Below are 15,336 nucleotides of genomic sequence, written 5' to 3' on the forward strand. Positions count from 1 at the left end.
CGTGTTGTGAAAGTTTGATAACTTAATAGAAAAAAAATTAACGGGTTGATCCAGAATTAACTGGGCTAACCTGTCAAACCAGGTTATTTGTCAAACCTGAGAATTAACTGGATTAACCCTTTAAACCAGGTTAACCCGTCAAACTTTGGATTCGTGTTGTGAAAGTTTGATAACTTAATAGAAAAAAAATTAACGGGTTGATCCAGAATTAACTGGGCTAACCTGTCAAACCAGGTTATTTGTCAAACCTGAGATTCGTGTTATAAAAATTTGATAACTAAATAAAAAAAATTAAACAATAACAATCTAAATTAAACGAAAAAAATTAATTAAAAAGATAAAATAAACAAAAACAAACAAAAGACATGATTGTTACTAATGAGGAAAAAAAAAAAGAAAAAATCTAAATCAACTGAGTTAATCCGTCTAATCAGGTTAGCCTGTCAAACCTGGAATTCACGTTATGAAAGTTTGATAACTAAATAGAAAAAAAATCAACGGGTTAAATGAAAAACAATTAACAAACTAAACTAAACAAAAAAATTGATTAAAAAGAAAAAAAGCAAAAAAAAATTTGGGTTAACTCGTCAGACTAGGTTAACCCCTCAAACTCGAGAGTCGTGTTATGAAAGTCTGATAACTAAATAATTTTTTTTTCCACATTAACAAGCTAAATTAAACAAAAAAAAAATTCATTAAAAAAAAAACACAAAGAAAAAGGCAAAAAAAAAAAAAAATCAAAACAGTTGAAACAATACTGATATATAAAAGGTGTGGGAAAAGCTACAATATTTTCTCTACACCTTTCATAATATTACTTAACAATAGATCTTGTAAAACTATGTTAATTAATCAAACACTTTTAAAATTGTTCTTGTGGTAAAATTTAGTTGCAACTACATCTTACCACTCTTCTAAATGGATCCTTGCTTTGTCATGCAAAGCAAATCTTTTCTTCCCATTCTTTGCCCTCTGAACTGCTGCATTATTATGCTGTGCAATAGTTGTCTTTTCTTCCCTTTCTTTGCTTTGTTTTCTACTGTAGAACAGAGGTAAATGAAGAAAGAACTCATGAGGAATGGCATGTCAACTTTGCAGCCACAATGTTTGATTGCTCCATTTCTCTGGTCCTCTGGATTCTAGCGGTGTTCAGTTTTAAAGTACAAAAAGAAAACGTTAATTGTTTTCCTATGCGCATGTGACCGAAGAACAAGATCAGCCCGTGCAACAAGGGAGGAGAGGGCAGTCACAAAAAAATGTTGTGATCTCTGGCAGCCGCAAGGCTTCGATTTGATTTTCCACGGCAGTGTTCAGCATCTCAGATTCGGTCGACCAATTAGATATCTACCACAGTAGATGGATGTTAAGGACTTGCCTTGACAATTTGAGGGAGAAGAGGGTTATGCAATTTCAGCAATTGTTCTTCTCGAATGATCAGCTTCCTGGTACAATGCTCATCATTTTATACATCAATACAGCCTGATTAACTACCTCTGACAACTAACTTCCTAACTAGCTTTTAAACGAACTACTAACAATCAACTAATTGTTTTCGTGCATTAATTATCCTTCTACGAGTACAATTGTTGCTTCTAGTAGTGCCTAAACCTTATGTTGGTGCTTCCTTTTTATTTTTTCTCTGCACAATGATCAAATGATACCCCCATCAATCCTCGGCTTGTAACTATACTCTCCTGTTCAAGAGACTCTTGTCCTCTAGAATATATGTAAAAATCTAGAAATTGTTCATTGAGTTTTTCCTGATAATCTTGAAAATCTTATTATGAGTCGTCCATAATAAAGACCCTTTGTTATAAATCTTGATGTTGTTCATCTCCTTGCGGGTGTCAAACAAATTAAATTGATCTTTCGTTGGCACAAAAAAATAATAATCTTGAACTACAATTAACCCTCTACAGAGAAAAGCTTAACAATCAAATAATCCTTCCAAATATTATTCAAGCTCTCGCAGGAAGAAGCATGCTCCTCCTTGGTGATCTCCTGCTTATTAAGGAACTACCACCCATAAGAATCCTTTTTAATCTTCTTCTTATTGGACTTAGTCTTCTTTTCCTCATCAACTTCTTCAACATCACCTCCCTCTTTCTTTTTTATCCATCATCCACATAATTCTTAGCTTCTTGCATCTTCACACCAAAATACTCTCCATCATTCCATCAAACTCTCCACTTTCATAAGGTCTAGACAATAATTCACAATAAACAAAATCCTTTTTTATCCAAAGAATCAAATTTCAATTCATTTTCTTTAAAACCTACTACTTGTTTTCTCTCCAAAAATATATAGTTAAATAAAAGCAATTTACCTTCTTGAAAGTATTTTGATCCATTATAGTAATTTCTTGATGTGATGAAAATTAAATATAAACATTTATTCTCCTTATAGGTGGTTAAACATATATATAGTATTGATAGCTGAAATAACATCTTGCTTTTAGAGGAAAACTTGATTTTTATTATGAAGCATAATAAGTTTTGTTATAATTCTGAATAAGAGGAACATCTAAAATAAATCATATTTATAAATCTTATGCACCAAGTTGCAAACATATTTAACTTTGCAAGGTTCAATAATTTTAGAGCAACCATGCTTGAAAGAAGTTGGACTTGAATCATCCTGATAACTGGTTTCAGCTTGGATTGATTTGGCTGGTGAAAGAATCACCAAAGATGATTCTTTTGAACCTCATTGCCTTTTTGCTTCTTGGTTGGTTTTGAGGATTAGAGGGTTGCTAACATGGGTTCCATTTGCAAGTAAAGTCTTTGTTTTCCACCGTTGTTAATTGTTTTGTGTAGTAACAAGCTCTGTTTGGCCTTGAAAAGTTGCTCTAATACCAATTGTTAAGGACTTGTCTTAACAAATAGTTGTTTAGAAAGAAATTTGAGGGAGAAAAGAGGAAATTAGAGAGAAGAGAGTTATGAAATTTCTACAATTGTTCTTATATTATTTCTTGAATGACCAACATTCTGTACAATGCTTGTTTTATACATCAATATCGCTTATTAACTAGCTATAACTAACAGCTAGTTTCTCAACTAATTAGTAACAATCAACTAATTCCCCTTCACGTGCATAATTGTTGCTTTTGGTATTGCCTAAACCTTTCTTTTATTGCTTCCTTCTTTCTACATAATGATCAAATGATTCCATCAATCCTTGGCTTATAGCAATATATAAGTGCTATCATTTATTGTATTTCTTTTATTATCATAATTTCACGTAAAAAAACAAGTCTATGCATGAAGGTGGAAATCTTGCTCTCCTCTCCTTTCACCTTTTCGTTTATGGTATAGATTATGATCACTACGCTCAATTTCAAGGCCAAAAGGCAATACATAACAATTGGTTTAATTGTTTTTTTTTAATATAAATTTTAATAAAAAATCAAAGGAGGAGTGGATTTTGCTTATCCGTTCTCATAGTATACAATAAATGAGAAGGGATTATGCTTATCCTTTAAAAAATCAAAGGTGGAAATCCTGCTCTCCTCTCCTTTCACCTTTTCGTTTATGGTATAGATTATGATCACTACGCCCAATTTTAAGGCCAAAAGGCAATACGTAACAATTGGTTTAATTGTTTTTTTTTTTAATATAAATTTTAATAAAAAAATCAAAGGAGGAGTGGATTTTGCTTATCCCTTCTCATAGTATATTATTCATTAGAATAATATTTTTTTTAAAAAATATCAATTACATTATTTAATATTATGTTTATTACGGATTTGAATTTTTTTCTCTCAATTTTTGTTATATAAGGTTATTCTATTCTCATAACTTGGATCATATGTTTCATGAGTTGACTCAAGTTTTTTTTTTCTTTATTATTTTCTTAGATTCAACCTTCAATATTGAGTTGATTGAGAATTAAACTTTCATGATTTATTTTAATTTTTTTTATATAAGGGTATTCCCGTCTCATGAATCAGGTCACGAGTTTTATAATTTAAATTAGGGGGGTTGAACTTCATAATTTTTTACAATTTACTTCTTATAATGTTATTTCAGTGTTATGACTTGGACCACGAGCTTGATGAGTTAATTCAGTTGATTCAAAAAAAAAATTTCATTTTTTATTGACTTTGTTTTTAAATTTCATCATTTTGCATTAAATTGATTGATAATTATATTTTGTTTATTTGTTTTAATTTATTTTTATGAGGTTATTCTCATTTCATGACTCTGATCACAGGTTTAATCGCGAATTATTTCAAATTGACTCAAGTAGTTTTTTATTTACTTTTTATAATAAAAATATCAGACAATTCCAATTTTTTATAAAAATCAATCCATCCAAGTAAAAAAGCTTTTCAATCAAAATATAACGTGGAAAACATAGAACAAGAGAAGGTCTCCTTTTTTTTTTTTTTTGAAGAACTTTGCACTTTATATTTAAAAATTAAGTAGCATGTCATCGACAATGTGATCAATGTATAACTTTTTTATATAAAATTCAATTTTTCCATTGTCCTTTTAGTAAAAACATATGGACGGTTAGGCATAGAATCCTCTTTTTGTAATTATTTTTTATTTAGATCTACACTTCAATTTCTTTTTTCTAGGAGCAATAGTTTTTTCTTTCTTTTGAAACACCACTAATGGACATTCAAATTAACTGAAAATTTAACAACAGTGGAAAAATAATTGAAACCAGAAAATTAAATTATTTCCCATGAAAGAAGCAATCAGATGCAAGCTCTACAACAACAACCATTTTATCTATATAAATATCTTTGTTTTTGTAGTTCTCCATGCATACTAGTTTATGCTTGTAATTGCTTCAAACTGTGTACGACCTCTCACCAAACTTTTCTCATTTCATGCTTGCTTTTCTGGTCTTTCTTTGTAGAAGCAGCAGCCTCTGCTGCTGGTGACTGTGTGATTTGCCTCACCATTTTTAATGCAATGCAAGGTTGGTCTACTGGTACCTGTAGCCTCGCCATTATAAAGAAGATGAAAAAAAACAACAACTATGCATACACTTTGAACTTTGAATTGGAAATATGAATCACCTTTTTAAGATAAAGTAAGATTATCCATGTCTGTACTATTCCTCTCAAGGTTTGTTAGTGTACTATTTTTCTTTTCATTTTTTTGCATACAATGGTTACCATGTATCTATTTAATGCTGCTGACATCATGATTAGTACTTTCACCATTAATGCATACCTAGGATACAATTTTATTTTTTTGTATTTTAAAATAGGAAAAATAAAGACATCTAAAAAAATAATTAGAAAATGAACAAACTTAAATGAGTCGTGGATACTATTTGTGATACGCAAGTCGTAAATAATATATTTACGACTTGATTCGAATTAAAACCCAACATTCTTTTTTTTTCTCTCTCTTTTTTCTCTCTCCCCCACTCTTTCTCTCTCACCATCGGTCGAGATCTTTCTCCACCATAAAAAAAACACCCCGTAGCATCTTTAAACACTCCTCTCCCTCTAAAACACTCATTGTTCTCTCTCTAGTAAAACTTGTGGCATCCAAGCTTTCTTTATCTACAAGCAACAACTTGTATTACATTTTCTGGCCAAACCAGCAATCACCGGTCACCATCACCACCCACATTTCACTCCTAGAGGTATATTAAACATTCCCATCAATTAATTGATGTAATTTATATTTAATTAATGTTAATTTGATTTTATTGAATGTTAGGTTTTGAATTATGAATTAGGTTAATTAGATGTAATTGAAATTGTTAATTAGATATAATTATGTTATTTTGTTTAATTATTAATTGTTTTAGGTTGTTGTTGATTGTGAATTAACAAAATTATTTGTTTGAAATGTTAGTGTTGATTATTATGTTATTTTGTTTAATTTTTAATTATTTTAGGTTGTTATTGATTGTGAATTAACAAAATTATTTGTTTGAAATGTTAGTTATGTTTAATATCAGACATGTCTCTTAACGAATTATCAAGAATGTTATGTGATCGATGTGGCTAGAATATGTTTGGAATAGAAGTTGAAATTACTTGGAGGATGTTGCAAACAATGGTTAGTTAAGCTCGTTATATTTGTGTACCAATCTGTAGTGATAAGAGTGTGAATTCAATGTTTAGGTTTGCTAGGATTAATGGGATTAGTATGCTGGAACTTTACTTAAATAACATACCTAGACGAGGAAACTCTTCTAGTATGGAGTTGGCTCAATTTCTAAGTAACTCTAAAAAAACTACATAGGCATCATGAGCAGATAGTCCATCTAGGTTAGGTGGTAATGATAATAGACAAGTGTTAGTATTGAAAATTATTAATATGAAACCTCAGTTGGGTATGACATCTGTTCTATATTACTATGGAGAATCAGAATCAAGTGATGATGAAGATGAGTGTCACATTGATAGAGTTGTGGTTGATGAGGATGATGGGGATGCTGAGGTAATTAAGCCTGTTAATCAATACATGACATCTCTTGCTCCTGAATTTGAGGTTGTTAGTGTGGATCATCGATATGGATGCAATGATTGGGCTGATAATTATAGGCATTCAAGCTTATTAGTTGATGAATTAGAGGTTGGGAAAAGATTCAAAGACAAGTCTGAAAGTGCTAATGCAATTAAACGATAACATATAAAGATTTTTTTTTACAATTGTTAAAAGAGAGTTAAGTATAAGCATTACAATATACAGAGTACTATGGAGAGGGGCATAAAGTCTTTTATTGGAAGGCGTGGGGCATAAAGTCTTTTATTGAAAGGCGTGAATGACCAAATAAAAAATATTGAAAAGGTTATTTGGTATACACGAAGAGTGATTTCAAAACCTACCTAGAATTCTACTAGCCATCAGAGATTCAAATCTAGGAACAATTATCACCTGAGATTATAAAATGGTTGATGAGAATAAATTTTTTTTTGCAAGAGTGTTTTGGGAGTTTTGTGCTTCAATTAATGTGTTTTAATACTGTTATCTTCTAATTAGTATTGACGACACTCACCTTTATAGTAAGTACAAAGCTAAATTATTGGTTGCAATTGCTTATGATGTGAAAAATAAAGTTTATTTATTGTGTTTTGCTATTATGGGAGAAGAGACGAACAATAATTGGAGTTGGTTTTTGGATTTGCTCCATCAATATGTGATTGAGGGACAAACTAGGTTCTGTATTATACCAGATAGACATTTGACGATAAAGATTTCCATGGAACATATTTTTCCCAAACCTATTTGATATCATCAATATTTTTTATGACACTTTGTGAGTAATTTCAACACAAAGTTAAAAAATATTTCCTTGAAAAATATGTTACATAAGAAGTGTGTACGCCCTTCTAAACAGGAGTTTGACATTTTATATGAGAAGTTGGTAAAGACAAATGATGCAATCAGAGTATGACTAGATGTCGAACCTAAAGAAAAGAGGGCAAATATTTTATGATTATGGTGGTCGTCGTTATGACAAGACGACAAACTTATAGGAGGTTTTTAATAATGTTTTAAAAACTATTTATGGCTTGCTTGTTTTAGCTATAACATATTTTTTTTTAGATGTAATAAATATTTTGTGGAGCGTAGAGAAAAAAATAAAGACTTTTTAAGTCTTGATGTGTTGTGGTCTTCAAAGGTCCTAGTTAAGATACTTGTTGATGCGACAACTTCAATATCACACATGATATCTCTTTTCTTTTTATCTTAAAGGTGATATATTTCAATCTGAGACACCTCTAATAGCTAGTGTTACAAGAGAAGTGCGAGACCATGCTCATATTAACATCAATCAAACAACTTGTTCTTATGGTAAATGATAATTGTATCATCAACCATGCTCACATATAATTTTATGTTGCACTTTATGAAATATGGACTATGTATAATTTGTAGATGAATTCTATTCCAACAAGTCATATAAAAATGCATATAGTCTATATTTTTAACTTTTGCATGATACGTCATTATGGCTTGCATATACTGGTCCAGATGTATATGGATGTCCAGTTATATGGTGAACATATAAGGGTCAAAGGAAATCCACTCTTTTACATAATGTGATGGATGCTAAAGAGGGACACTTATTGAATAGATATGGCATATGCAGTCAAATGAGTAATAATAAAAAAACTTATGAAACTAGATAACATATGTTATTTTTTTAAAATTATGTCAATTTTAATTTAATTGCAAATGCTAAAAAAAAATTTTATACAAGACCTCGAGATAGATATGGTTTGGACTAAATGAGGTTCAACCTCTTTTAGGAGTCTCGACAGGCAGGGCCACCTTTGTTACTAATGAAGGTCCTGATGATAGATCGATGTTATTTATGTAGGATCAACATCGTTCCAATGATATATGGAGTGAGAAGGTCAGATAAATATTTTAAAGATTTATATTGATGATTTAACTAAGTTGTTTGATATTTAGAGCGGTGATTCAATGACACCTAGACAACAAATACTTGATGGAGTTGCATGAACATGTGCGTCCAGATGTTATTAACGTCGGTTTTTATGAGATCATTCAGTTGCGGCATGTAAATTTTGACCATGCATTGATTGTAATATTGATGGAGCGATGAAGGCGCGAGATGCACACCTTCCATCTACGTGTTGGTGAGATGACACCAACACTCCAGGATGTGGTGATAATGATCGGTCTTCTAATAGATAAGACATTTATGACCAACAATAAAGGTTTGATTGATATAGATTTGTTATGTGATCGTCTATTAGGACAAGTGCCTCCAACCAATACTTATAGGGGCGACTGCATCAGGTTGACATGGTTGGGCGCTAATTTTAATACCCTTATTAGACGTGACAACAAACCAGCTAATTATGTATGCTTGGGCATGCATATTACACATGTTTAGAGGACTTTTTTCATTAATACTATCGAAAATGCAGTTTCATTGTACATTCTGATGATTCTTGATGTTTTTTGTGCCATTTCAAATTATAGTTTGGGGGAGCCATTCTTGCATATTTATATTAACAACTAAGCAAAACATGTTTAAAAATAAGAAGACAAATTGCCTGGTGTCTTATATTTCTTCAGGTATATGTATTTTAAATTATTTGATTGCTAGAATTAATGAAATTTTAAATACTAACTTGTAATTTTCAATGTTCATGAATATAATTGTAGCCATGAGAGCATATTCATATCAGGCGTTTAAAGAGCTAGGGTATTAACATGATTGACTATCACTTAGAGGCCACTCTCAATTGGTTTCAGGTAATAATAAAATGTAATTGATTATAGTTAACATGTTATTTATATAAATTGAATGTAAAGAAATATACTAACTTTGTGGGTTATCTTGTTAAATGGTGTGTGGCTAGATATTTTACAGTAAATCTCAATCATGTCCACGAGTTTTATCAAGATAAGTTGGACACAACAATCACATCAGGTATATATTACAAAAGTAATTAATTTTTTTTGCTATTTTAAAGTTAATTATTTAGTTCAATTTATGTTTTGAGATAAATGTTTTTTTTTTATTGACCCGAGTCAATCCATTTGACCCATGATCCAATTATTATATTGGGTCGACCATCAGGTCGGGTTTAAAAACTATGCCTAGGAATGTCCATGAGTTGGGATGATATTGATCCTCCTCAAATCTACATGGATGTTACATACCCAAACTCGAGTTTTATGAGTTGAGGAGATTATTAGATATAATTACATGTTAAGATAATTGTGAATAAATGTATGGTTAGTTTAATTTTTATTAAAATATTATATTTTCTTAATTGTTAGTGTACATTTTTTATTTACAATTTAATATATTATGTGCTGCTTACGTGAATTGTATTTTAATGATGAAGAACTTATTATTTGTGATTGTGCAAATTGCTATTTTTTTGGTAAGGAGTTGATGGTAGAGTAGACTGCTCTTGGATGCATCTGTTAAAGGAGTCGTATATACCATCTACGAAATATGAGTCGCATATGACATTTGCAACTTGCATGTCGCAATGTCACATGTGACTCTCTCAATTGTGTTAGATTTCTAATTATTTTTCCTCATGTGTTATTTTATATATTTTTTTAAATATGATAACTTACCGAAACACTCCCTGAAATACTATCATTACAAATCATAACTTTTATTTATTATAGATTACTAGAATGACTTCAGTTACTTCCGTTCATATAATTCAGTAAAAACAATGAATTAAATTTAACCAAAGTAATGACTAGAAATCTAGGAAGTAAAAGATTGAAACCCCAGTTTCTTAAATGCATGTGAAAAAATAAACTTAGAATAATATTTATAAGACCTAACCCAAGATTGACCCAACTCGGGACTTGAGTTATGGGTTAACTTGTAGATCAATATATTAACTCAAATTATATTCTTTTTAAACCATATTGTTTCAAGGATTTTTATTTTTTAAGATAATCAAAATAAAAAACAACAATGATTTTGTAAAATTTTAAAACCATGCTTTGAACATATGGCTAGAAATTGGTGTACAAGATTTTTTTAACTCAAACCAATGGACACCTACACCCACCATGGTGGGTTAGCATGACTTTTCAAGCAACATGAATATACTAACTCACTCCATAATTAGTATGTGGTGTGCATGAAAGTGAAATGACAGATAATTGAGTCACACGTGACTTTTCAGCAAGTGGGGTGGCCTAAGTTTAAAAGTCATAGCAGCCTCTTAGTGCTTTCAATGTGGTGCCAATAAAACATCATCATTAACCTTCAACCTTTTGGCACATTTTATTATTATTATTATTATTATTTTGGTATTTGCGTCTAATTGAGTGTTTTATTTTCTTAATTATAGTAAATTAACTATACACATTTTTTCGCTAATGAAAATAAAATATGATCAGTACATGAAGAATATTTTTAATTTTCTATATTATCTCTTATAATTTTTACCTTCTACAAAATAAAATCTTTTAAAATGTTTTGAGGTTAACTTATTATCAATATTTCACATTTATGATCATATAATTTTTCTTATTTTTAAATAGATTTAGGTATTAATTTTTTTAAATTAAATAATTAAGGACTTACAGTTAACAAATCAAATTCTAAATGTTATTCTTACACCAAAAACCGATACATTTCCCTAATCATTTATCTATTTGATTCTTGAAATTTTTTTTTCTTAACTTTGTTTATTAAAGAGATATTTAAAATAAAAATTCTAGAATTTATAGTAATGATTACAAAGTCTGATTGTGAAACGAGAAAAACTAAATCCATTAATTTTAAAACACCTTTTTATTCTTCAACTTCTTTTTCTTATCTATTTTATTAAGATAAGCTTAAATTCACGGCTAAAACCAAGCTCTATGAAAAAACTCTATGAGCTTATGACTTTTAATTTTAATTTTTCATTGAGAAATAATAAATTCATTAATTTTCTAAAATAACTTAAAATAAATAAAAGAGTTTATTGGGAGGGGGGGGGTTGATGATTCTTATAAGATTTGAAGGTTAATACTTACAAGATTTTTTTCTATTTTTTTTTTTTAATTCCAACTCAGTAATTTTACATTTGTTAATCATGAAACTATAATGCTTTAATTATTTAATATATTTGAGGCACTCCCTTGTACTATCTTCTGTGATGACGCTAAAGTCATGATAATAATTGATTCAAGTATATTAATAATGGAGGGATGGTACAGTTTTGACTTACAAAGTGGCCTGCCCCAAGAATCCAGAAGAAGTTGAGGTTTTTGTACGACTTGGTAAATCCTTTTGTGAGCTGTCGTTCTTCACCGCAAAGCAGAGGAGTTCTGTTCATGCTCAGATAACTATTGAGCCCTTCCCACCTGAAAAATGTATTATCAGTCTGATGATTGCACAATATATATATATATATATATATATATATATATATATAATATATAGAGAGAGAGAGAGAGAGAGAGAGAGAGAGGAAAGTAGTAATGATAATATCGAATAAAAGAAAAATAAGGCACTCTTACTTGAGTTTGTCAACCCATGCTTCGGTTCCCTTGGTTGAACAGATGAGATCAAGCTATAACAAGCAAGGAAATAAATTTATTATTTTAAAGATGAGAAAATTATCTATACAATCATCAGATTAGCTTAATTAATTACTTGTTAATCAAAAGTTAAGCCTTTTTTTTAAGATTATTTTAATATCACCTCCCGGCATTATTATATGCTTTTGAAAGAAATAAAGAGTAACTTACAGAATCATAAGAGCACATGGACGAAATTATAATTTTATCTAGTTTGCTTTTTAATAAATAATAGACGTAAGATATTTTAATATTCACATTAATGATTTATAGACATATGGATGATGCACGTGGGTGGACCATGGGGACCCTAAACCATTCCTCAAGGTCTATGCTCATGGAGAGAAATCATACTTGCCCACTGTATATAGTCACATTCACTCCTTTAGCTAGGAGTTCATCAACCTACAAAAGACAAGGAGATGAATATATAAAATAACTTTAATAATAATAATAATAATAATAAATAAATAATAATTCCATTGGGTATATACATATAGCTAGATCCCATCATGAGTTATGAGTTCAGTTGAATTGTCAATTTCCTCCTCCGTCGGTTGCATTTAAAATGGGGGAAAAAAGCAAAACATTACTTAGAAAGAAAACAAAATATTCTTCACCAAGTATAAACTTACAGTAGTTAGAGTCTCGAAAGATAGATTTACATTTAGAACAATTTACACTATAACCATTAAATATATATTAACTTTAAAAAACCCATTTACATTAACAATAATTTAATTTTTATTTTTATTTTTTTAAGAATAAACAGCAAGGTTTTAATAAAAATATTGGCCCAGATAACCAAGCTCTTTAATGAGCTGGGGATATACTCTCTGATGATATTATTTGAACTTTTAACGGTTATCAACATAACCATGAAATTCTGGGATCTAATCAGCTTGACCTAGTAATTGAACAAAGAAGATTAGGACATCACCTCATTAATTCTCGGTCTCATAAAATCGCCTGCCAGCTGGTTGAAAACGTTAGAAGACTGCTCTCCCCATCTGTAATCAAACACCGAAAACTTTGTTCAGTGATGGATTGATTAATTTCTTCTTGGATGATAATTAATTACTTGAGCAAGAAGGAAACATACGAGAAATTAGCTGGGATTATCTTAAGCTTTCTTTTAATGACCCCATTCATTATGCTATCAAGATCACCGACACCATCTCCTGGAAGTGATGACCTCTGAGAGCTGATATATCTCGAGTAGCTCTTCATTGCGTTTTTTTGCGATAATTCAGCCGCAGCTGTAGTTAGAGACACTGGGTCCGATCCCGAATCCAATAAAAAATTATAGAAATCCTGACAGTATTGCCACAAAAATATATAGTTCAAGTTGTTGGTTGAATTCTCATAAAAGAAATGAAAATTAAGAGAACAGCGAAGAATACCACAGAATTGCTGTTAGCACTAATCACTTCCTCAAGCTCAGACCAAGAATCTGTTGCGTCAGCATACTGGCCTTCGCGGATTTGCTGCCTAATCTTCTCAGCCAGGCTGAATTGTAAAATAGAAGATGTTAATGGTAAGACAATTTGTCAATGTTTAATTTGTTTTCATTAAGAACACGGCAATAGCTTGGACCTGTTTGCCTTCTGAAGTCCGTTGTTGTCGAGCCTCGATAAATCTTTCAGAAGAGGACCCCATGAAAGCTGGAAACTTCAAATTGTAATATCAGAATCCAAAAATGCAGCAGGCGAAATAATCTTTTCTCTCTAATTAGCACGAGAGATGAAATACGCAAACAAGACTAATAAACTTGCCACAAAATCTTCTGGTGAGATCCAAGTGTCACCCAACGCTACTCCTGCGTGTGCAGAAATAGCTTGTAAATTTGTTTCGATCGTGTTTCTTTGACAGAAGATTGATTGGCTGGCAAGAAATTAATGATTACCTCCAAGTATAAGCTTCAGTTTTCCTGCTTCAATTGCTTTTAGAGCTGATAAACCAAGAGTGACAGCAAATTTGCCTCCATAAGACTCTGCTACAATATACAAGGGACTCTTTTGAAGGCTCTCATTCCTGTTAAATACTTTCTCCAACAGAGTAGTTAGATCACTTGCTGCCTCGTCATCAGTTTTGACAAACAAGTCTGCATCACCCTCTTCCACAAAACTGTATCCTGTGCCAACAGGATTATCCTGCACAATCCCCTCAAAGAATAAGTCAAATAGGAGAGAAATCCCGAATATATATATATATATAGTGGATGAGAATTACCACAAAGAGCAGATCAGCCACTTGTAACCATGTCGAATTCCGGGGCTTCAGATAGGTATCCAGCGGCCCAATTTCTTCAAAATTCCCGATCCCAACACCTGATCCTCCCTGTTTTGTCAAATCAAACAGATGTATACTATACCTATTGGTTTTTCACTTTAATAAATGATACCAAACATTAGTAATTAGGTACTCACAGGTCCACCCTGCAACCAAAGAATGATTGGCCATGGTTTGGATGAATCTTCAACCCTGTAAGGACTCCTATAAAGCCACCAAAACATGTGTGCTCCTGTTTAACACAAACCAAGATGGGCACATTTTCAATTACCAATAGCATTCATACATTTATATAAAGAATGAAAACTGGAACAGTTTGCTTACTTGGTCTAACTTCTACATATCCCCATTCTTCTGATCCATCATGGGTTCTTGCACCAGTGGCTACCTTTTTTCTTGAAGCGGCAGTGACTGTTTCTCCATTAAGCAAAGAAACCAAGAACACAACAGACAGAAGAAAAAAACACAACTTTCCCATTTCCAGAACCCAAGCAGACCAGTAGATGCCGACTTCACGGACTGAACAGAATCATGTAGTAAAAGAGAATAAAGATATGCAGGGGAAATAATACGATTCAAAAGAATTGTTGTCTGTAATAGAAATAACAAAAAAGCAGAAACTTCTAAAGACAAAATAAAAGGGTGTTCAAAAAATTAGGAATCCAGAAAGAGACTCTTTTTCATCTTTAAAGGCAAGTTGCGTAAAACAGTAGCTAGTGTGCATTACAGTAGCCAAAACATAGCTGTCAAAGCGGAAATTAACATGATGAACCGGGTTTTCAAACCATCTAAAACCTCTCTCTTGCTTGCTCAGAAACCATTCATTTTTTGCTAAAAAAAATCAATTTAGATATCAACATCAGATGCCAGCAAATTACTCAATGTCTCCAGGCGAATTTACGTTTTCTTTGAGAAAATCACGGTATGTTTCTTTTTCCTTCTCTACGAGTAATCAGAGTATCTTTTTTCTCCTGATATTTAACATTCGTAGAAGTAATTTGATTTTATGGGGTCAAAAGAATCTAATTCTTTAAAT

The 15,336-nt window shown here is 31.2% G+C and overlaps 1 protein-coding gene across 2 annotated transcripts; it reads right to left on the minus strand.

Annotated features, from left to right (window-relative positions):
* Positions 1–4,661: 4,661 nt before the first annotated feature.
* Positions 4,662–15,041, minus strand: LOC118034627 (serine carboxypeptidase-like 51). 2 transcript variants are annotated; one of them, XM_035039967.2, is made up of 13 exons: positions 14,625–15,041; positions 14,438–14,532; positions 14,241–14,348; positions 13,915–14,161; positions 13,784–13,827; positions 13,605–13,672; positions 13,412–13,517; positions 13,111–13,322; positions 12,949–13,018; positions 12,363–12,413; positions 11,949–12,001; positions 11,657–11,792; positions 4,662–4,948 (listed from the first exon to the last, which is right to left on the minus strand). In XM_035039967.2, exons 1-13 carry the CDS (start codon positions 14,776–14,778, stop codon positions 4,820–4,822), a joined length of 1,473 nt encoding a protein of 490 aa, XP_034895858.1. In that variant the 5' UTR covers positions 14,779–15,041; the 3' UTR covers positions 4,662–4,819. The 2 variants fall into 2 exon arrangements, with proteins under 2 accessions (XP_034895858.1, XP_034895859.1); XM_035039968.2 differs by lacking the exon at positions 4,662–4,948 and adding an exon at positions 5,216–8,275.
* Between the last annotated feature and the right edge of the window lie 295 nt (positions 15,042–15,336).

The sequence above is a fragment of the Populus alba genome, chromosome 9 (assembly GCF_005239225.2).
Source record: "Populus alba chromosome 9, ASM523922v2, whole genome shotgun sequence".
NCBI classification, from domain to species: Eukaryota; Viridiplantae; Streptophyta; class Magnoliopsida; order Malpighiales; family Salicaceae; genus Populus; species Populus alba.

Bases quoted from the DNA above. Each gene is read 5' to 3' on its own strand.
- LOC118034627 (XM_035039967.2), bottom strand. From the start codon at position 14,778: ATGGGAAAGTTGTGTTTTTTTCTTCTGTCTGTTGTGTTCTTGGTTTCT. The intron at 13,518-13,604 runs GTCCAAGCTATT...TTTACAATTCAG, and splicing joins GGACTTCAGAAGGCAAACAG to CCTGGCTGAGAAGATTAGGC. The intron at 12,414-12,948 runs GTGATGTCCTAA...TGTCTTTTGTAG, and splicing joins TGAGACCGAGAATTAATGAG to GTTGATGAACTCCTAGCTAA.